This window comes from Haliotis rufescens, unplaced genomic scaffold (assembly GCF_023055435.1).
Source record: "Haliotis rufescens isolate VD_foot unplaced genomic scaffold, xgHalRufe1.0.p SCAF_14, whole genome shotgun sequence".
Lineage (NCBI taxonomy): Eukaryota > Metazoa > Mollusca > Gastropoda > Lepetellida > Haliotidae > Haliotis > Haliotis rufescens.
In genome coordinates, this window is record NW_025963824.1 from 22230059 (window position 1) to 22251821 (window position 21763).

The window sequence follows — 21763 nt, forward strand, 5'->3', positions numbered from 1 at the left end:
CTAACGTTGCCATACCATTTTTGCCCTTGTCTTACTTGTGGAATTTCTGGAATGTTACAACACTCGTTTCTTCCATTTTAGGATTTGAACAAGCTGGCTGCCATTGTGCGCGGTGAACTGCCCAAGTTGGCTCGAGCTGTGCTGTGTGCTCTCATCACCATTGACGTCCATGCCAGGGACATGATCACCGAGATTGTACAGATGGAGGTAGGGGATGAAGTGACAAATTGCATTTCAAAACATCTACGACCCACATCATTGTGGTTCCATCAACTGGTAAACATCTATGACCCACGTCATAATGAGCAAGCCATGAAATAACTGAAATACTCTTCACTAATTCATGATTACCTTAAGTGACCTGCAAACCAATATGACCTGACCATGCCCTGTGTGTAGGTTGACATCAGCAATATGACCTAACCATGCCCTATGTAAGTTGACAACATCACCAAAATGAGCTGACCATGCCCTGTGTGTGTGTTGACAACATCATCTTTATGACCTGACCATGCCCTGTGTGTAGGTTGACAATATGACTTGACCACGCCCTGTGTGTAGGTTGACAACATGACCAGTATGACCTGACCATGCCCTGTGTGTAGGTTGACATCAGCAATATGACCTAACCATGCCCTATGTAAGTTGACAACATCACCAAAATGAGCTGACCATGCCCTGTGTGTGTGTTGACAACATCATCTTTATGACCTGACCATGCCCTGTGTGTAGGTTGACAATATGACTTGACCACGCCCTGTGTGTAGGTTGACAACATGACCAGTATGACCTGACCATGCCCTGTGTGTAGGTTGACAACATCACCAAAATGAGCTGACCATGCCCTGTGTGTGTGTTGACAACATCATCTTTATGACCCGACCATGCCCTGTGTGTAGGTTGACAATATGACTTGACCACGCCCTGTGTGTAGGTTGACAACATGACCAGTATGACCTGACCATGCCCTGTGTAGGTGGAAAACATTAGCAATATGACCTGACCACACCCTGTGTGTAGGTTGACAACATGACCAGTATGACCTGACCACACCCTGTGTGTAGGTGGACAACATCAGCTATTAAGGACCTGACCATGCCCTGTGTGCAGGTTGACATGACCAATATGACCTGACCATGCCCTGTGTGTAGGTTGACAACATCAGCAATAGGACCTGATCATGCCCTGTGTCGGGTCATGCCCTGTATGTAGGTGTACAATAGGACCTGACCATGCCCTGTGTGAAGGTGTACAATAGGACCTGACCATGCCCTGTGTGAAGGTGGATAATATGACCTGACCATGCCCTGTGTGTAGGTGTACAATATGACCTGACCATGCCCTGTGTGTAGGTGGACAATATGACCTGACCATGCCCTCTGTGTAGGTGGACAATATGACCTGACCATGCCCTGTGTGTAGGTGGACAATATGACCTGACCATGCCCTGTGTGTAGGTGGACAGCATCAACAGCTTCCAGTGGCAGAAACAGCTGCGGTACTACTGGGACCTGGACATGGACAACTGCGTGGTGAGGATGTCCAACTCCATCTACGAGTACGGCTACGAGTACCTCGGGGCGTCCGCACGACTCGTCATCACTCCACTCACTGTGAGTTCTTCCTTATTTGACATGTCTGATTTTCCAACTGCTTTTTGTTTTTGTAACTACAAAATGAAGTAAATGTATGATTTAAAGATGGTCTTGTAGGAAAGGAAACCCTTAGTTTTACCATGAATTTGGAAATTACTCAATTCTGATTGGTCAATCAGAGGCTATTGAATCACAATAAACCCTCTCCAATTGAAACAGCTGGTTTGACGGCCGCATCACCGCGGAAGTTAATGTTCATAGAATAGTACTTTTTTCAGTCATTGTCGGTATGCGTATTTAAATAATTATACCTATTATAGATTATAGATATTTTAAGTTTTGGGGACAACAGAGATATCTATATACGACTGTGATGTCATATCTTTTGTGTCACAATGAGCAATATGTAGAATGAAAGCTTTGCAAAGCTTACTTAGTTTTCTTTCTGTGTGCCCACCTCATGTTAGCTTTCCAAGTTGCCATGCTTATGTGCTGTCATTGCCTGCCACATGTTCGAGTGAAGTATCACGGTGTAAACAAATTGCCTGAGCATATACAGTGCCATATTTTGTTTAAAGGCTGTTGTCGGTGAATCCTAATTCAGATCGACAACCCTCTCAAAACACTGAACTGAACCCATGCCACTTCACTCAATATATTTGCTAGCACCAAAGAGTTCGCGTTTTATTTAGTCATAGTAAAATGGAGATAAACATACTGTGTTTTCAATGTAGAGCTCATCTTCCCGAGGCAAGAGAGTTAACTGACTATAAAAGTGCAGTTTCCACCCTTGCCGAACTAGGCTGGTATTATGGAGTTACATTTTGGCTGGACTAACGAGTCTATGCATAGTCCAATCAAAATCGCGCACCGAAATCGAAATCCGGTTCATAAACTGTCGTGCAGATTTCGGTTGATTGCAGGATTCGCAAAGCATGTGCACCGCCAACTCTTGTCAGCAGATATTTTCCAAATCTTTTCATGTTTTTGATCAAGGTGCTCACGTGATTTGATGCATTTCGCAATGTAAGACCCGTTTTATCACAATATAGATCTTGATTATCGATCAGATCGTCCTGACTCGGCGCCACCATTTTGTGTGAAACAAGTGCAAGTGATACGAGAGGTGGAATCTGATTGGCCCATAGGAGAGGCTTAGAAGGGACATAACTGGTAACAGCCAGTGGTGGCGCTACGATCGAGCCCAGTAATTCCAGCCTAGTTCGGCAAGGTGGAAACTGGAAGATGTGTAGAGCTAGGTTACCTGTAGATTTAACTGCGCTAGATTGAATTTGGAACCGAACATAACACAGTAGGTTTATCTCCTAAATAACACATAGTCTAAATCCATCACAATGGAATCCCCTTTCTGGGCTCAAAGCACTACATCATTAACATATCCGGCAAACAAGTCATTAATTGAATAAACATAGTAAAGCCCTGATTTTCATGACACAAACCTGGACATGTACACTGTTTGTGTAATGGCTTATCAATTGCTGCTTTAAATAATCTTCAATGTTCAACTAATTTACATTGGAAAAAGATTTTGGTTGACAATGTTGGTTTTGCGTGGTTTTGTGTGTTGCACTAAGTCACCATGTTCCAGGAATAAAGGTTTAGATAAATATGACCTGGTCACATCTTCATAGTATCTGAATGTATAGCAGGTTCTAGAAAAGGAAATACTGCTATTCTATTATTTTATACCTTCATTTATTACACTTAATTAGCTGTAGAAGTGAATGAAGTGGTAAGTTACTGTAAGTCAATTGGTAGGAGTGGAGTTGAAGGGAGAGACTGTGTTCCAGGATCGGTGTTACCTGTGTCTGATGGGGGCCCTGCAACTGGACCTCGGGGGAGCTCCGGCCGGACCTGCCGGGACGGGGAAGACTGAGACCACTAAAGATCTGGCCAAGGGGCTGGCCAAACAGTGTGTGGTCTTCAACTGCTCAGATGGTCTCGACTACAAGGTAAAGCAGATCAGTCCAAGTTACTAATCTTTTACGTGATTCAACTGTGTAGAAAGGTGGTTGTCAGTCTCGTGGTTAAGGCATTTGGTCGTTGAGCTGAAGGCCCCAGTTGAGTGTAGCCCATTTCTGATGTCCCCCTGCCATGGTATTGCTGGGATATTAGTAAAAGCGGCGTAAAACAATACTCGCTCACTCACTCTCCTAACTTATTAATTTCTTCAACAAAGGCATTTGAATTCATAGAGTGTTTCATGGCAGTTTCTAAGGCTGTCCATCCTTGATTTTGTTTCATAACAAATCTGTGCATTTGACCAAATTAATGGCCTGAAATATTTTTATTGAAATAATTTTTATTCACTGGAAAGACATTAAACTACATCATGTATGTGGTGTTTTGTGAAATTATTGATATTAGAGTTTTATACTTTGATACTAATTTTTTAGAATAAGTCTGTCCTGTGTTTTGACAGAAAATAGCATGTCAGTTAAGATGTTATGTCATGTCAGCAATATTACAGATGATTGTGAGGAGAGCTGGTGTACACGGTCTGCATGTTTCAGATGATGGGACGTTTCTTCTCGGGTCTGGCCCAGTCCGGGGCTTGGTGCTGCTTTGATGAGTTCAACAGAATCGACATTGAGGTGTTGTCTGTCATTGCACAGCAGCTGATTACCATCAGGAACGCCAAGGCACAGAAGGTAGGGGAACACAACTGTCTTCCTTCAGTGATGATGGACTCCCAGGACAAACTTGTTATACACCATGTACCTTTGCTACTCTCAGAACATGTTTCAAATCTGATTCAAGAAATTCAGTGTTATACTTGTCGATACAAAAAGGAGTTAAAAGATGTAAGAAGGAATTACCTAACTCTCAGTAACTTTTTGATGCAGTCATCTGAGGCACTGCAATTTTTTATGCAGAGCGCATTCCTTAGGCATGCAAGGGTCCGATGATTGTGGGTTTGAATCCAAAAATGGCCATGATTGTGATACTTGGTTTACCAGTCCCATATCTTATGGGTTTCACCAAAGTGGTAAACGTAAGACCTGCATCACTTCAGGCTTTCCTCCCACAGCAAGCTGATATAACTGAACTATTGTTGAAGCTGTGTTTAACCAGCTCACAGCTTCCAAATGTTGCAAGATCTGCAGTTGTGTGGGGTTTGACATGGTATCCAACTTGTTTTTTGCAGTTGTCCAGATTCATGTTTGAGGGGCGCGAGATCAAGCTGCTTGCGACGTGTGCTGCCTTCATCACCATGAACCCCGGCTATGCTGGGAGGACAGAGCTGCCAGACAACCTCAAGGCTCTCTTCAGACCCATTGCTATGATGGTGCCTGACTACCGTAAGTCGAATGCTAATCTGTCTTGTCAGTCAGCGTTGTTTTAGTCAGTATCATTATATGCTGTAGTTGTGATGATGCAGCTATATGATGGCAGCATGTAACAATTTAATACAGAACAGACAGTGTCCCAGTAGTTGACAGGATGAACATTGATCATTGGGTCTGATGCCCCTTACCGGTACTCAACAAGGTCCTACAGTGCGCCTACCCTATCTGTCACCATATTTGTCAGTATATTTACTAGTTGGGGGAAATGGGGAAGTTGTATGACCTATCACACCCTTGATTCTTTGTGTCATTGAAAGTGGGAAAAAGGTGTATTTCTTGAAGAGCATGTCCAAATTATGCTTTTGATGATGATGATGATGATGATGGTGGTGGTAATAGTGACGATGACCCTTCCTCAGGTCTCATTGCTGAGGTGATTTTGTACTCCGAGGGCTTCGAGTCCTCCAAGAATCTGGCCCAGAAGATGGTGCAGATGTACAAGCTATGCAGTGAGCAGCTCTCACAGCAGGATCACTACGACTTCGGTATGCGTGCCGTCAAGTCCGTGCTAGTCATGGCTGGCTCACTTAAACGTCAGAATCCAGACAAACACGAGGACGTGGTGCTCATCCGTGCTCTCCGAGACAGCAACCTGCCCAAATTCTTACAGCAAGATGCAATCCTGTTCCGAGCCATCCTGTCGGACTTGTTCCCCGGGGTGGAGATCCCTGATCATGACTACGGACGCCTCCAGACCGAGATTGAGGGCGTTCAGGCCAACATGAAGCTACAGCATGTGGAGGCTCAAGTGAAGAAAGTTATCCAGTTCTACGAGACTATGCTGGTTCGACATGGGGTTATGCTGGTCGGACCAACTGGGGGTGGAAAGACTACAATCTACAAGGTATGTTGAAGTTAGTTGTTCCCTAAGAATCTTTTGTGGAGTACCCTATCAAAAACAGCAATTGAAGGATGTGGCTGCTTGATGAACTCTAATAGTCTGTGTATTCTGTATTTGTTTTTATGTTGTGTTTGGGGCAGTTGGGTAGCCTAGTGGTTAATGTGTTCGCTCATCACGCCGAAGACCCGGGTTCTCCAGGTACAATGTGTGAAGCCCATTTCTGATGTCCCCCGCCATGATATTGCTGGAATATTGCTTAGAAGCAGTGTAGAACCATACTCACTTATATTGTGTTTCACCCTGCAGGGATTCTCAGGGTTTTACCTTGACTTACAAAAAGTAACCTAATAATTAATGACAAGGGTCCTTAAAGGAAATATGAGAATTCTGCAAAATATTGAAATGGTGTAGTGTACTGTAAGATTTGATAATTACTTTAAATACTGGAATTGCATATTTCTTTCCAAGAATTTGGCTCAAAGAACAATATTGTGCTTCTCTGAGGGATATACCGTATTCGACGTAATAAGCGCCCCGCTCTAATAAGTGCCCACAGCGATATTTGCTGATATATCGGCTGGTGAACAATCCCAATTAGCACCCCTTCCGATTGATCAAAGAAAGAATAAGACTTATTTATTCGCGTATAATACACACTCATGTGTTATATGCACCCTTAATTATGGGCAATTAAATTCTGGGAAAATATATCTGTCGTACATAAACATTTCAGACTGTCGCCATAAACCACGAAATTTATCTTTCAACTCTTTCACCAAAATAATATTCTATTAAGAGCCCCCTATTTCTAATTTTGAGAGCGCCCTGGGTGCTTATTACGTCAAATACGGTAATTTCATTTCTGTGTCCATTCTATACATTTATCCACACTGGATGAACATTTCTGGGTCAAGTTAAACCCTGCCCAGTGTCCTGTACTTGACTGACGAGGATCGTGTTTATGTTTGCACATAATGTTTTGTCGGTGGCATGGATCATTGCTTACATATTCTGTAACTTGTTTATCTTACCCAGAATATCTGGAATATTGCTTACTGTAGCATAAGAAACATTCAATCACTCAACCAAGATGGTAGCCTAGTGGTTAAAGTGGTATCTCGTCACACCAAAGGCCCAGGGAATAATTCCCCGCGTGGTAACGATGTGTCAAAACCATTTCTATATGTCCTGCTGGACAAATGTTCAATCACACACTCATTTACTTTTCTATAACTTTAGATATTTACCTGTTTACCTGTATGTGATTGTTTTGTGCAGATATTGGCGACCACTTTGACAAATCTCCATGCAGACGGCCTGTCCACTGATAACGCGTTCTATCAGCCTGTCTACTGCCATCTGATGAATCCCAAGGCCATTACCATGGAGGAACTGTACGGAGGTATTGACAAGCTGACGCTGGAGTGGCATGATGGGCTTATGGGACTGACCGTCAGGAAGACCGTGCAGGTACACTCTCTCTGCCTCTTGCTCTGTGTTACTGTGTACATAGGGGACAGGCTGGCCAACAGTATGCGCTCAAAACAGTTCTTGTCTTGTGGCCTGAAATTGTCTTTTAGAGATACCTATTTCAGAACAATTTAATCTTAATATATGGTTTCTTTTTAGCTGAGTTTACTGGACTGAAATATGTTTTACTAGACTTGAGCTTTGGAACAGTGGCGAAAATAGCACATTGCAGATGTATATTGAAAAACTAGCATCAAACTTGTCCTTACTTATGGGTTATTATTAGCAGAGCTCACAAGATGGAAATAAATTGTACTTGACCCAGATTTTGAACTTGAGACTCAAGTTGCAGCCTGCCCAGTCATCTAAGGCATTGCAATTCACTGTGCAGCAGAGTTGTGTCCCTTAGTTGTGCCAGAATTCCATGCCATGGATTCACATCCCAGAATCCTGCTGAGATGTTTCTTGGTTTGTCAGCACCAGACCTGTGTTCATGGGTTTCACTAAAGTGGTAGACATCTAAGACTTGCATCACTTCGGGCTTCCTCCTGTAATTAACCTGACATGGAAACATACATCTAAAATATTGTACAAATTTGAGTTTAGCTAAACTCCCTTGGTATGATGAGACGGGAACTTGGAATGCGTGAGGTTGAAGTGTTTTAACGTTTCCCCCAGGACACGTCGGAGGACCATCAGTGGATCGTATGTGATGGCCCCGTGGATGCTCTGTGGATTGAGAACATGAACACGGTGTTGGATGACAACAAGATGCTGTGTCTCGCCAACAGTGAGAGGATCAAGTTCACGCCGTTCATACACATGTTGTTTGAAGTGCAGGACCTCGCAGTTGCCTCCCCTGCCACAGTCAGTCGGTCAGTCACAGCTTTACTTGTCTGCAATTGCTCCTTGAACCAAATGAAGTTATATGCACACAAAATCTTATAATCTATAAATCTCTGATTGCCAAAAGGATTCCGTATGATTCCACTAGATCCTGCAATGTTTGTCAAGTGTGTGGATCTTGCTAAGATCATTTATTTCATTGCTCTAAATGACAATATTCCTGACAATATCTAAAAGAAGACAAAAAACTTCATGTGTGAAACCGATTTTTTCCCCCAAAAAAATAATTCTGTGAACAAAATTATTATCCCCCGCCCCAATGAAGTTGGAGGGGGATATTGATATGGGTTCCGTCCGTCCATCCGTCCGTGCTTCTGTGTATGCGTGCATCCCCAAATCGTTTCCGGACCATAACTCAGAAACCGTTAAATATTTCTCTTCGAAACTTTGCATGTCTATGAGACTCATCCTGAACTGGTGCCTTTTGCTATTTAGGAATTTTAGAAATTTTTATTTTTTATGCTTCCATGGCAACAAGTTTGACTTAGGTTGTGTAAGGGTGGTGTTCGTTTCCGGAGCTTAACTCAAAACCCTGTTAAATACTTTCTTACAAAAACTTTTTTTACTTAGTGATAAGTGTCTTCAATGGGGACAAGTTTTCTCAAAAACTACTGATGTTACATGAATGAAACTTTGCAAGCTTATCGAAGAGAATCTTTACATATCAAGACTGAGTTCGAAAATTGGTGCCATAATATATTTATTCCAGCTAAGGGACCTTTCGTTCGTATTAATTTCTAATCTGAACAGATTTTCTCAAATTTTCAGATAACATATGAAGCCATCCTAGTACTTATCACTTCTTAAGGCTTAATGGGACGCCAAGCTCTGTCCCTTGAGCACACCTGAAATCTATGATTGTTGGGTCCAAACCCAGTTCACTCTGATTTTGTTTCTAGGTTTCTCAGCACCATACCTGTGCTCATGGATTGCACCACATTAAGGTTACACGCCATGGTATAACGGGAATATTGTTCAAAGACTTGTTAAACCAAACTCACTCACACATGACAGGGGATAGTGATAACGCTGTTTCCTTGTTTTTTTCAAACTAATCCCAGCACCCCACTGACTCTATTCTGCTTCGTGTCTCGGATGTTCCCAGGTGTGGTATGGTGTTTGTGGACCCGGAGGAGCTTCAGTGGCTGCCATTTGTGCGGACATGGATGGAGAGCTGGTCACACAAGCTGAAGGAGGAGACTAGAGACTTCCTTTTGGAGCTCTTCACCAAATATGTCGCTGATGGACTCAAGTTTGTCAACAAGAAATGCTTACAGACCATCGGTCAGGTAACTCCAGAGTCTGACAGCAGAATTACCCTCCTGGAGTATTTTCTGTATAACTGGCTTGATATTATGTAAACTCACCCTAAGAGATCCTCTACTGTCCATGAAATGTGAGTTGAAGGACAACAGTATATAACTCTTAGCACAGCTGAAATGTTAGTTATCCTGAACCTATTATGATCCTGAGTCTTGGCGATAATTCCTAAGTTTTGATTTCTCACCTAATTTATTTTTATATTCTGGAGTATGATAGATTAATACCTTGTCTGTAATACCCCAATGACTAGACTGCAAGTGTTGAGATTACAGGGTTATTGTGGTGTGTGTTACCTAGGGTTGTGATGTCCTCACTACTGGCCACATAACAACTACTGCCAGAAGCTCCATTCTAGCTCATGCCGCTGTCACATTGGAAAGTGTATTGAACAAAGTGATGCTGTGAAGAGTTTCATGATACATGTTTTAAGGGTATCAGGTAGTCATAATGTCAGGCAACTTCGCTCTAGCTGGAATATTGCTGACTGTGACATAAAACAACATTCACTCACTCAGGAATCAAAATTTGTATATTTTAACAAGATTTTGTTATACAAAAAGCAGTTAAACATGGTGAAATCAATAATTCAAATAAATCTGTGTATAAACATATGGTTAGATTACTAGCAAACACCTCATAGGCCATGGTAACAAATAGAAATATTTCCACAGCAACACATGTGATCTGACATGCTGGCATGGTCCAGAAGGTGGTACAGTGGATGCGCATTCCAACCACCTGGTTCAAAAGTCTGCAATGATTTCACAAGAGACAAGAGGCATTAGGTTATTTTAATGATTTTATAGAACATATCTTTTGATAGGACATATTTCTATATCATGACAAAATAGGAAAACTTCTTAAAAGCATCTTGGATAACAATCAGTCAGTGTGGTTGAAAGTGACCAGATCTGAAAGCCTGCACCTTCCCTGTGCCATCCAGTGTGAGTCAGTCCTCCATGTGACTGTGGTCACTAGTGACTTGGGTACTGTAGATCATCTTCTCCTGGCTCCCAGTCAGCTGCATCTGTGAGGTGATGCTCCACTCCTGTGTTGCCAGGTTGACATCAGCAAGGTGACGACTCTGTGCAAGCTCCTGGAGGCCTTGTTGTTCCCCGCCAAGGGGGGACCGGACTTGAACCAGGACCCCAACAAGCTCCACCCCATCATCTGCACCACCTTCGTCTTCTCCTACATCTGGGCTATTGGTGGCAACATCGTCGAGACCTTTTGGGATGCCTTTGATACATTTGCCCGGGGACAGTTTGAAGACAACGGTGATGCCAAGGTATGCACATGACTTGTGCCAATCAGATAGATTTTGTACCAGGTTTCAGCTGATGAATCTTTCCAGAAAATGTATACCGGTATTATAGTTTAAGTTCAACATGAGGTGAGGCGATTAAATATTTTGGGGCTCGATGGTCTAGTGGTAGAACGTCCGCCCGGAGAGCGGAATGTCTGAGTTTTGATCCCAAGTTGTGTCATACGAAAAGTCGTTAAAAGATGGTACTTGTTGTTACTCTGTCTGGACTGATCAGGCCGGAATACTCAGTATACTGTGTTTGAGTGGGGTATTCATGTAAAACTGCGGCATGGTATCTCAGTGGTCTAGCACTATAAAATTAGTCCAGACTAGTGCAAGCAGCAAAACACACTAACACGTGCATTCAGTTTGTCATATAAGTGCAATAATCTTGGACGCGACGTTAAACCCCTCACCTCCACTCACCTCCCCTCGCCTACCCTCACCTCCCCTCCCCTCCCCTCCACTCCCCTTCCCTCCCCTCACCTCCCCTCACCTCACCTCCCCTTCCCTCACCTCACCTCACCTCACCTCACCTTCCCTCACATCAATCACCTTCCCTCCCCTCACCTCACCACCCCTCCCTCACCTCCCCTTCCCTCCCCTCACCTCACCTCACCACCCCTCACCTCACCACCCCTCACCACTCACCACTCACCTCCCCTTCCCTCACCTTCCCTCACCTCACCTCACCTCACCACCCATCACCTCACCTCCCCTTCCCTCACCTCACCTCACCTCACCTCACCTCACCTCACCTCACCTCACCTCACCACACCTCACCACACCTCACCTCACCTCACCTCCACTCACCTCCCCTCTGCTGCCTACAGCTGCCATCTGGTGGAGACCTCTGGGGCTGCTACATGGACTTTGAGACCCGCCGCATGGACTCCTGGGAGAAGATCGTCCCTCAGTTCAAGTACAACAAGGATATGTCCTTCTTTGAGATGCTGGTCCCCACCGTGGACACTGTCCGCTTCGGCTACCTGCTGGAAAAACTGTTGTCGGTCAAGCGGTCAGTCCTCTACACTGGAGGGACAGGAGTGGGAAAGGTAGGTTCGGAGGATACATACAGTAGTAATACAAGCTCCTATGGCTGTCATATGCGCCAGGAAAAAAAGGAAGTTTAACTCTTCGTTTTACTGATAGGATGTTGTGTGTTGTTGCTGTGTGTTGTACTGCGGGGCTATATAAATGTGGCCACTAGTATGAGACGGTGACTCCCCATTTTGCAGACACTCCAGTTTACAGACAGCGTAAACAAACAGAACACAAGGTTTAATGCACTGCCATTTACTACCTTCCTACCTCTTCATTAGAATGGTATCACCCATCCTACTTTGCAGACATTAGTCTGAATAATGAAACATGAGTTTCTGCATATTTTTATACTGTCATACAGATATTCATATTACAACAGACTTCCCACAGACAACATCCAAAGTACTGATTTATTATGTCATATGCATTATTTCTCCATATTTGTATTCTGTCAAAATTCAACAATGTATTAAAACAGACTTCCAATTTATCAAGTCATCTAGCACTGATTTAGGGCCAGTGTAAAGCACTGATTTACAAGTTCACTTAATTTAACTTAACAAGATTGTCAGCAGCATCCAGCAAGTCAGGTTGGGTTTTCAGTCCCTGTGCAAACTTCTCCTTGAGTCCAGCAAAAAGATTGTCTATCTCACGATACACTTGGAGGAGGGTTGATCTTCTCTCCCTCCTCAATGTTCTTGATGATGACAATGGAACAGAACAGATTGGGATGGTAGTGGGAGGGTGCAGAGTTGTCTGCATAATGGGGTGTCTGCAAAGTGGGGTGTCTGCATGATGGGCTGTCTGCATAATGGGCTGTCTGTGTAATGATGTAGATCTGTCTGAGACTAGTGAAACTCTGTAAGGACTAGTGGATATTCCAATAATGTAGTCATGTTGTTTGAACCACTTGTCTGAAATGAGTTGTTGACTTGTTGCATTTAATTCGTGGTGCTAATCACTGCTTGGTGATTAACTAAATAGCTTGAATTTTTTTATATTTTGAGTACAGTTAGTAGTTGGTAAGTTTCAAATGGACAAAAAATACAAACTTGTGTCTTTACAACAAATGCTGCATTCAGTTAGGCACTGGAGGTAGGCAATAGAAACTAGGTATTGTATACTCTTTTTGATATTATTATGTTTATAACATTTTTCGTTGTTGTTGTCAAGAATAGATAAATGTACAAAGAAATTTCATATGATCACCTGCTACATCTTGTTTAGTCTGTGATTGCCCGGGGCCTGCTGAACACCATATCAGAACGCCAGAACTATGTTCCGGTGTTCATCAACTTCTCGGCCCAGACCAGCAGTGCCAGAACACAGGAGATGATAGAAGGGAAGCTGGAGAAGAGGAGGAAGACAGTACTAGGTCAGTCACTCCGTCCCATCAACACTTGTGTCATCATTCAACAGAACATGCAGAAATTGCTCTTTTTGTTCACTCTGTTGCAGAAATCATCTATAAATATAAGTACCTTGACATTAGTTTTATAATGTGAAGATAGTGAGAAATGTACTTTGTACAAGTAATCTGGACATACACATGGAAGGAGTGAGTTGTTAGAACACTATCATCCTTGTGTTTCCAGGCGCACCTATTGGCAAGCGTGTCGTCTTCTTCATTGATGACCTCAACATGCCCAAGTTGGACACCTACGGGTCCCAGCCGCCCATCGAACTCCTCAGACAATATCAGGACTTTGGTGGATTCTACGACAGAGAAAAACTCTTCTGGAAAGACATACAGGTAGGATCAAATTGTATTCTTGTATTTGTTCAAAGGTATTTTGTCAGTTATGATCAGATAGTAGTGGTGAAATGTCAGTTGTTCTTGTGACCCCACCCGCATGCTTGTCCATTTACCTCTGACATTACCAGGCATTCACTTCACTTGCCTGTATCACCTGTCATGGCTTGGAACGGTCCTCTGTCATATTGACCCGCAACCCCCCTGCTGTAAATGACTCAACCCTGATATGTACCAGTAGAATAGGGCTGAAACTGTTTTGTTTTGTTCATAGCCTTGAAGAGTGTGTGTCTTGATATGTTGGAAAATTTGTAAATAAAAGACTTTGATTCGATTTTTGCGAGAGGCACAAATGTTTAGAAAGTGTAGAAGCTATACAATCTGTGGTACAAATACCAAGTTTCACATGCCATTTAAAAATTCTTATTTCTGCAGAAGTTTACTAGGTTTTAAGAAAATTTACCTTACAAAATCTCCAAACCTGTATAATAGAAAATTGGTGCTTTTCATGTGAAATATCCTGCTAAGTTACAGCTGAAGTATGTTTCCTGATTGATAACAACTCCCATGATCCACTCTTACAGGATGTGACCTTGTCTGCTGCCTGTGCGCCGCCTGGCGGTGGCCGTAACCTGGTGACCCCTCGTCTAGTCCGCCACTTCAGTATGCTGACCATACCACCACCGACTGAACACAGCCTCAAACAAATGTTCATGGTCAGTTCCAGACATTTGTCAATAACAATAAGTAATAAAAAATGCATATTTATGATGCAGATATCCATGCTCTGAAGCATGATCATGGCACTACACAATTATTACCCATATCAATGGATCAGTTAGTCCCAAGTCTTGAGACCTTCAGCGAGTACCTGGGTAGGGTCGGGTAATACCAGGGTTGAAAAGTTGGGCTCATCCCAGCGCCAGCAGTCGGAAACTCCCCCAAAGTACCTACATAGCAGACTTGTAGTTCAATTCTGCATCAATGAGATTGGACTGCAGTGTAAGTTGTGGCTTGTTCTTCTTCCAGGCTATCTTGACTGGGTTCTTCATGGACTTCCCCCATGCTGTGAGACAGGCCACCGAGTCCATCGTGTCCGCCGCTGTCGAGATATACGGCAGAATGAGCACAGACCTTCTGCCGACCCCGGCAAAGTCTCACTACGTCTTCAACCTCCGAGATCTGTCAAAATGTGTACAAGGTACAGATCATGGTTCCTTTATGTTTATTCCAGTGTTCTGGTCACTGAAGAAGCAGGGTAGACCAGTCATCTGGTGCTGGTGCTGCAATTAGCCTTGCAGAGTTGTGCCCCTTAGACGTGTCAGTAACCGATGAACATGGTTTTGAATCATTTGCCATGATTGTTTCTAAGCGTTTTCAGCAGTGTACCTGTGCTTGTCGGTTTCCCAATAGTGGTCAATGTCTAAGACCCAGGCTTTGTTTCACAAAGAAATCATAGCACTGAGTTACGATCATCTTAGTGCTAAGATCAGTTTGTGGAACAAAGCCCTGCATTACATCGGCTTTCCTTACACATCAAGGTGACATGCCATGATAAAACTGAGATACTGTTCAAGGTGGTGTTAAACTAAACTCAAGAAAGACAGATTCACAGGTTTATCACAAAACACTGACATTCAGGTAAAAGATAACATACTGGTCAAAACTGCTGTACTTTTGTTTGCACAGTTGTCTATTTTAATATGTTACATTAATAATGTCTTAAAACCACTTTTGTTAATCCAGTTCAAATTTAGAAACAGTTCAATATAAATATAACCTTTACTAAACATGACAAATGCTGATAGTAACACTTGAAGCATGGTTTAGTATCTTTACATAGAGCGGTGGTGGTGGCGTTTCAGGTATCCTGCAGGCAGACCCAGGAGTGATCCGTGACAACAAGCAGGTGTTCCGTCTGTTCTGTCACGAGTGCCAGCGTGTCTTCCACGATCGTCTCATCAATAATGAGGACAAAATTTACTTTCACCAGATCATGTCAGAGATGGCCAGCAAGCACTTTGGAGAGGTGAGTGGCCTGATTCTTTCATGTACACGACTGTTCTTCAATTCCACATGTTTGTTCCAGAAATATTTCTTCTCCCTTTTTCTTTGTAAATTATAACAAGACTGAAAGAGTTTTTGATATCTCATAAATGATTATATCTTATTGAATTTAGATTTCTGTAGGGTTTTTTTTATTTCTGCTGATTCTTGGTAAAGATTATATGCTTTTTTCAGCAGATAGATCTACTAACTATTTTATTTGATCTTTTTTTCCACAGAATATGGAGCCAAATTCATTTATTACACATCCTATAATATTTGGTAACTTCATGAAAATGGGTGCCAACGCTGATGATAAGATGTATGAAGAACTGAACGACTTTACCAAACTAAAGAATGTTTTGCAAGATGTAAGTATAAATTGGAGCTATTGCAATGATAATACAGTTGAATATCATTGAGTTGGAATCTGATGTGGTGAAATCTCTGTTGTGTCAATTGTTCCGGCATCACTATTGCCTTGGGTTATGTATAATGCAGACTGTAGTCATATTACTGAGATCAGTACAATGCAGACTGTAGTCACATTACTGAGTTCTGTATATTACATTAAGTAATACGTTACCACTGTTATACCGAGGCTGTTGTCTCCCACAACTGCTGCTATAGCGAAATCTACCACAGAGATGTCAATTACCTCATGCAACACGTGCGTAGCCACCTAGCTGCCATGTGACACCCTTCACTCTTGTCTCCTTCGCTTGCGTAGCAAGACGTGTAATCCTCTGCTGAAGCGTTCCTCAAATATTCGGTGATATTTATTATAGTTTATTCTCTAATAAACTGTGCTTTTATGGGGTGTTGCGGTAGCTACGCTTGGTTATAATTTTCCCGCCAAACGGAGAATTTTTCCCGCCCTTTTTTCTCTATACTTGCGGGGTTTGCGTATGCACTTTGTGTTTTACGTTTCCCCTGTTCTTGTCTGTTTTGGGGGTTAACATCACTTATTTCTCTATATGTTATATGTGTATGTTATATGTTCACATTGTTCGTTTATTTTCTTGTGAAAATGCTCGTTTGTGAATCATTGTGGTGCATGCGTTGTAACCATGTTTTGCTCTTTGTTCATAGAATTAAACAAACATGTCTGACATGGAAATGTCCCCGGTTGCAACCCCCTCTACCCCTGCTCCTCGTGTTGCGGTGTGTGCCGCAAGTTCTTGTCGTCCCGGGATCCCCATGATCGTTGCCCGCGGTGCAGGGTTCCTTGCGGGGACACCCGGTGCACCCTGTGCGAAGGTCTGGGGCCTGCGGAGTTTGAGCGTTACCGACTGTACGTCCAGTCCATCTCCAACCCTGTGGTGGCCGGTTCGTCCGGTCGGGGTCCCCGTGCGGGTACCACCTCCTCGGCTGCGGCGGATCCCTTTGCGGCCCTCGGGCTGTCTGGGGATTCTGTCGCCTCATTGTTGTCTAAACTTGTGGACTCCAAGCTGGCGGCCTTATCACAAGATAGGCCGCTGGCTGTTCCGTCCCCGGCCTCTTCGGTGGCCGCGGGTTCGGCCGCGGGGTCCACCGGTACGGCAGCGGCTGCCGTGGTTACCGGTCCTTCCCCCGAACCGTTGCTTCCGCTATCGGTTAAGGACCGCGTGGCCATGGTTTATGACCTCTTCGAGGACATGCCCAAGCCCCTGCCGATACCACGGGGAATCCACGGTTCCGTGGGTTCCTCCGAGGTGTACGACGAGACGTCCGACAAGGCTTTCCCGGCATCAACCTTGCTGCGCGGGATTAAGCCTTCTTTGGAGAAGGCCCTCGCGGCTGCCTCCAGTCGGGGTTTCCCGTTACCTTCACCGTCGTGGAGAAAAGGGTCTTTCCCTGTACATGACCTTGCCTTTCCCGAGGCTGGTCCTTCCGCGGAAGCCCATGTGGAGCGTTTGGGGGTCCGTGCCCCACCGGTTGCCACGATACCACAAGGTACCTTGCAACAGCTGGACACCCTCGCTCGACGCTCCATGCTGGCAATGTCTCACATACCTGGCTGCAGCGGCCAGTCTGGTCGAAGGTTCTCCTATGGACTGAGACCAGCGCATTTACAACTGCTTGCTTGGTTTAAATGCTTCCCTGAAGTACGTTGCCGGGGCTTCAGCCTTTATTTCCGGCACGTGCCATTTTCTTCGGCCCCAGTCGTATCTGGTTGCTTCAGGGTTGGACGCTGCCAATCAGGAGGTGCTCCTTTCGCAGCCTGTTTAATAACAAGATCCCTGGGGTTCTGAAGGAACAACAGGCCGCTGTGTCTGCCGAGGCCTCTAGGCACTAACTGGATCTTGTGGGGTCCTTGCATAGGCGCATGGGTGCCGCTCCGAAGCGGAGCGCGCCCCAGGATGCTGCGTCCGGCAGGCCTAAGGGGTCGGGTTCTTCTTCCTCCGGAAAGAAGCCCCACTCTAAGGGCTCCGGTAAGGGTTCTCAGCAGCCCTTTCGCGGGAAGAAGGGGAACTGGGGGAAGCCCAAGTCGTCTAAGGACAGCAAGGGCCCCTCCAGGTGGCTCTCATTGGAGGGGTTCGTATGCCGACAGCGCCAACTTCGGTTGGCCCGTAGGCGAACCCGAGTCACTTGGCCCTGGACAGTTGCGCCTGCCGCAGCCTGTCAGGCCCCCCTCTCCTTCCCCAGTGGGAGCCAGACTCCAGACTTACTGGGAGAATTGGGAACAAGTGATCGACGACCCGTGGGTGGTCAACACGATTCGGTACGGCTATCGGCTCGATCTCAAAGCGAATCCGCCGCTCACCGTTGCCTCGTCGGCAGGTTTCTATTCGGTAACCAATCTTCCCTTCCTCGCCAATGCCATCGACAGGTTGGTGGAGAAGAGGGCAGTTCGGGAGTTAGCTCTACCAGAAATAACACCAGGGTTTTACTCCAGGATATTTCTCGTTCCCAAGAAGGACAGTGCCCAACTCAGAATGATTCACAACTTGAAATCGTTCAACGAGTTCTACCTGCGCAAGCCGCCCAAGTTCAGAATGTTGAGCTTGGCGAACCTGAAAGCACTGATCATGCCGGCCGACTGGCTCGCTTCGATCGACCTGAAGGATGCTTATCTGCATGTTCGATTCACCCGGATCATCACAAGTATCTCAGGTTTGTCTTTCAAGGCAGGCACTACGAGTGGGTTGTACTCCCATTCGGTCTTTCATCCGCTCCCTGGCTGTTCACCCGGTTAACCACCCCCATAGTGGGGTTCCTCCACCGGAGGGGTGTCCGGTACTTCGCGTACCTGGACGACTCGCTAGTAGCAAATCGAATGACGGACACCCTGTCACGCCATCTCGTTTTCGCACGTCGGCTGTTGGAGCAATTGGGGTGGATTATCAATCTCCCCAAGAGCGAGTTAACCCCTTCTCAGAACTTGCAGTTCATCGGAGGTCGGTTCAACACGGTGTCCCATCACCTCTTTGTCCCCCCAGACCGGTGGCAGAAGATTCAGGCAATGATTGCCATAGTCTTAGCGGTGCAACAGACTGTTCACTGGCTACTAGGGCTACTTGTATCAGCCCAGGACTGCACCGAATGGGGTCGTCTCCAACTCCGCCCGCTGCAACGGTTTTTAATCCAGTTGTTAGCAACGGAGGTGAACAGTGCGACCGTCGCCCTCCCGGATCGGCTCCGACCGCATCTGGAGTGGTGGACGGTCCCTTACAATGTCTTATCAGGAGTCTCTATGCGGCCCTACCGGGCCATGTTGAACCTGTATACAGATGCCTCTCTAGTGGGCTGGGGCGCCCATCTAGAGGGGGAGGTGAGCTCGGGGCTGTGGTGCGTAGACGAACTAGGTATTCACATCAATTGTCTCGAGTTCAAGGCAGTGATCAACGCAGTCAATCACTGAAAGCATCGTCTCTTCGACCCCCGGCTCATGCTGGCGACCGACAACACGGCGGTAGTGTCCTATGTGAACAAACTGGGGGGAACCCACAGTCACTCGCTACTCGATCTCACGTTCGAGTTTTACGCTCTGGTGGACAGTGTCCCGTGCCAGATACGCGCCCGTCACATCCCAGGTGTGCGGAACATACTGGCCGACGCTCTATCGAGGCCTCAGGATCCGAGCCCCCACAGAGTGGATGCTGAACCCAGTAGTGTTTCAGTGGCTGCGCGAAGGTTTGGTACCCCGGTCACGCAGTCGCCACTTCCACTGCCTGTGAGACCGGATCTCTTGATCCACCCTCACACCCGTCAGCTTCATCCAAACGCAGGGCAGTTCAATCTGCACGCGTGGATGTTGTCACCGAGCGTCTGAGGAGTAAAGGTTTTTCTCGCCGGGCGTCTCGGGCATACGTTAGTATGCATCTTGATTCTACCCAGAAGGTGTATAATGCACGTTGGGTTATTTTCACGAAGTGGTGTTGTAAACATCACATTCATTCGCCAGATAAGGTATCTGTGAGGGATATTGCTCGTTTCATGTCTCACTTGCGAGAGACCCGGAAACTCTCCGGGGGTTCCATTGCCAACTATGTCTCGTCCGTTGCTACAGTACGGGACGTTGCTATGGGTACCAGTCTCTCCAAAGAGCCGGTGATACGGGGTATTATCAAGGGTTTCAAACAGCACGATCTTAAGAAGGGCCGCCTTCGGGCACTGGCCTGGGATCTTTCCCGAGTGTTGCAATCACTTACGGAAGCTCCATATGAACCCTTGCATAGTGCTTCGTTCCGGCATGTGACTTGGAAAACAGCATTTCTCCTCTCCTTTGCCACGGTGGCACGTGTATCCGAAATCCATGCACTCGATGTCGCCAAGGTACGATTCGATAGGGGTGACGAAGGAGCGGTCCGCCTGGGCCTGCTCATGGGCTTCGTCGCCAAGAATCAGAGAATCGGGCAAACGGAGAGAGAATTCACTGTAAGATCACTCAAAGAAATCTTACATCCTGCTGATACTGAGGACAGAGCGCTGTGTCCGGTTAGGGCCCTTAAGTATTATCTTAAGGCTTCGAATGAACGTAGACAAGGGCGTGACCGTCTGTTCATATCGTGTAACCCTAATCGCATGGTTGACATAACTCGCAACTCGATTGCGTTGTGGCTTCGTTCTGTCATCAATCTGGCGTACCGGTCTAGGGGGTTACCGGTAGCGGGGTCAAACCCGCACGAGATCAGGGCGCTAGTGGCAACATTTGCCCTACACTCGAATATCTCTGTTCACAGAATATTACGAGGTTGTTACTGGCGTTCTGACTCGGTTTTTGCCAATCATTACCTCAGAAACCTGACGTGGAGGGGGTGCACCGTCTTGGGCCGTTGATCGCGGCACAAGCGGTCATCTAGGGGGTGTGTCCAGCGCAATTCCAAACTCCGCAGTCGTCAGTCCTTGCACGGTGGTCAATCTGGGTCGTCCCCAATGTTCCCACGCCGTGGGTACAGGAGTGGGGGTCCTGCAAACCAGCGCACTCACACCACAGGTGAGGCGGCTTTTTGTGTGTTTTGTCCTTATTTGTATTTTGACAATTATGCATTTAATTGTCTGTCGTGTATTCCAACCTTGTGATACATGCTTACGAATACTGGAATTAGGTCACGCGCCTATTACATACTTTAAGTAGGCTTGCTCGGGGATATACGGTCTGAATGAAATTAATTTCCCTCTTTCGACTGTTTAACCTGATCTAAGATTTAGCTCACGCGGATACAGTGTTCTCATCCGCTGAGGCGATGAAATACCTATCCAGTGGGGCCTTTTGGAGTCACCAATCGTTTTGGCAATGACGATTGGGCCTTACGGTATGCGCTTGACAGTGCTTTGGTATTCCGATAGGGTAACGCCTAGCTAGGTGCATGCGCATCGAGTGCTTCCGCCTTGGTGTTTACTTCCGCTGGTCGGAAGGAATGCTTGCAGTCAGGATTCGGGTTGTAGGTGCTCCCCACCACCTAATGTGGTAGTCAGCCTCGGTATAACAGTGGTAACGTATTACTTAATGTAATTTGTAGAATTTTCCTATTCGGAATATTCTATAAGTAATACGTTACCACTGGGCTGCTGCCCGCCCGTCCGTCCCCCGAGCACTTGCTCTCGCAAGAGACAAGAGTGAAAGGTGTCACATGGCAGCTAGGTGGCTACGCACGTGTTGCATGAGGTAATTGACATCTCTGT

The 21763-nt window shown here is 45.6% G+C and overlaps 1 protein-coding gene across 3 annotated transcripts in view; it reads left to right on the plus strand.

The window, feature by feature from the left end:
* The window catches only part of LOC124115121 (dynein axonemal heavy chain 6-like), a 98237-nt gene that overhangs the window by 47709 nt on the left and 28765 nt on the right, over positions 1 to 21763 (plus strand). For all 3 annotated transcript variants that reach the window (XM_046475943.2, XM_046475945.2, XM_046475944.2), the window contains exons 30-46: positions 82 to 207; positions 1458 to 1613; positions 3407 to 3568; positions 4130 to 4267; positions 4765 to 4918; positions 5326 to 5810; positions 7086 to 7277; positions 7956 to 8152; positions 9289 to 9472; positions 10567 to 10794; positions 11646 to 11867; positions 13084 to 13231; positions 13452 to 13609; positions 14194 to 14325; positions 14639 to 14810; positions 15475 to 15638; positions 15895 to 16026. In XM_046475943.2, the coding sequence (XP_046331899.2) occupies positions 82 to 207; positions 1458 to 1613; positions 3407 to 3568; positions 4130 to 4267; positions 4765 to 4918; positions 5326 to 5810; positions 7086 to 7277; positions 7956 to 8152; positions 9289 to 9472; positions 10567 to 10794; positions 11646 to 11867; positions 13084 to 13231; positions 13452 to 13609; positions 14194 to 14325; positions 14639 to 14810; positions 15475 to 15638; positions 15895 to 16026 (3150 nt within the window). The remainder of the gene's footprint in view (positions 1 to 81; positions 208 to 1457; positions 1614 to 3406; positions 3569 to 4129; positions 4268 to 4764; positions 4919 to 5325; positions 5811 to 7085; positions 7278 to 7955; positions 8153 to 9288; positions 9473 to 10566; positions 10795 to 11645; positions 11868 to 13083; positions 13232 to 13451; positions 13610 to 14193; positions 14326 to 14638; positions 14811 to 15474; positions 15639 to 15894; positions 16027 to 21763) is intronic.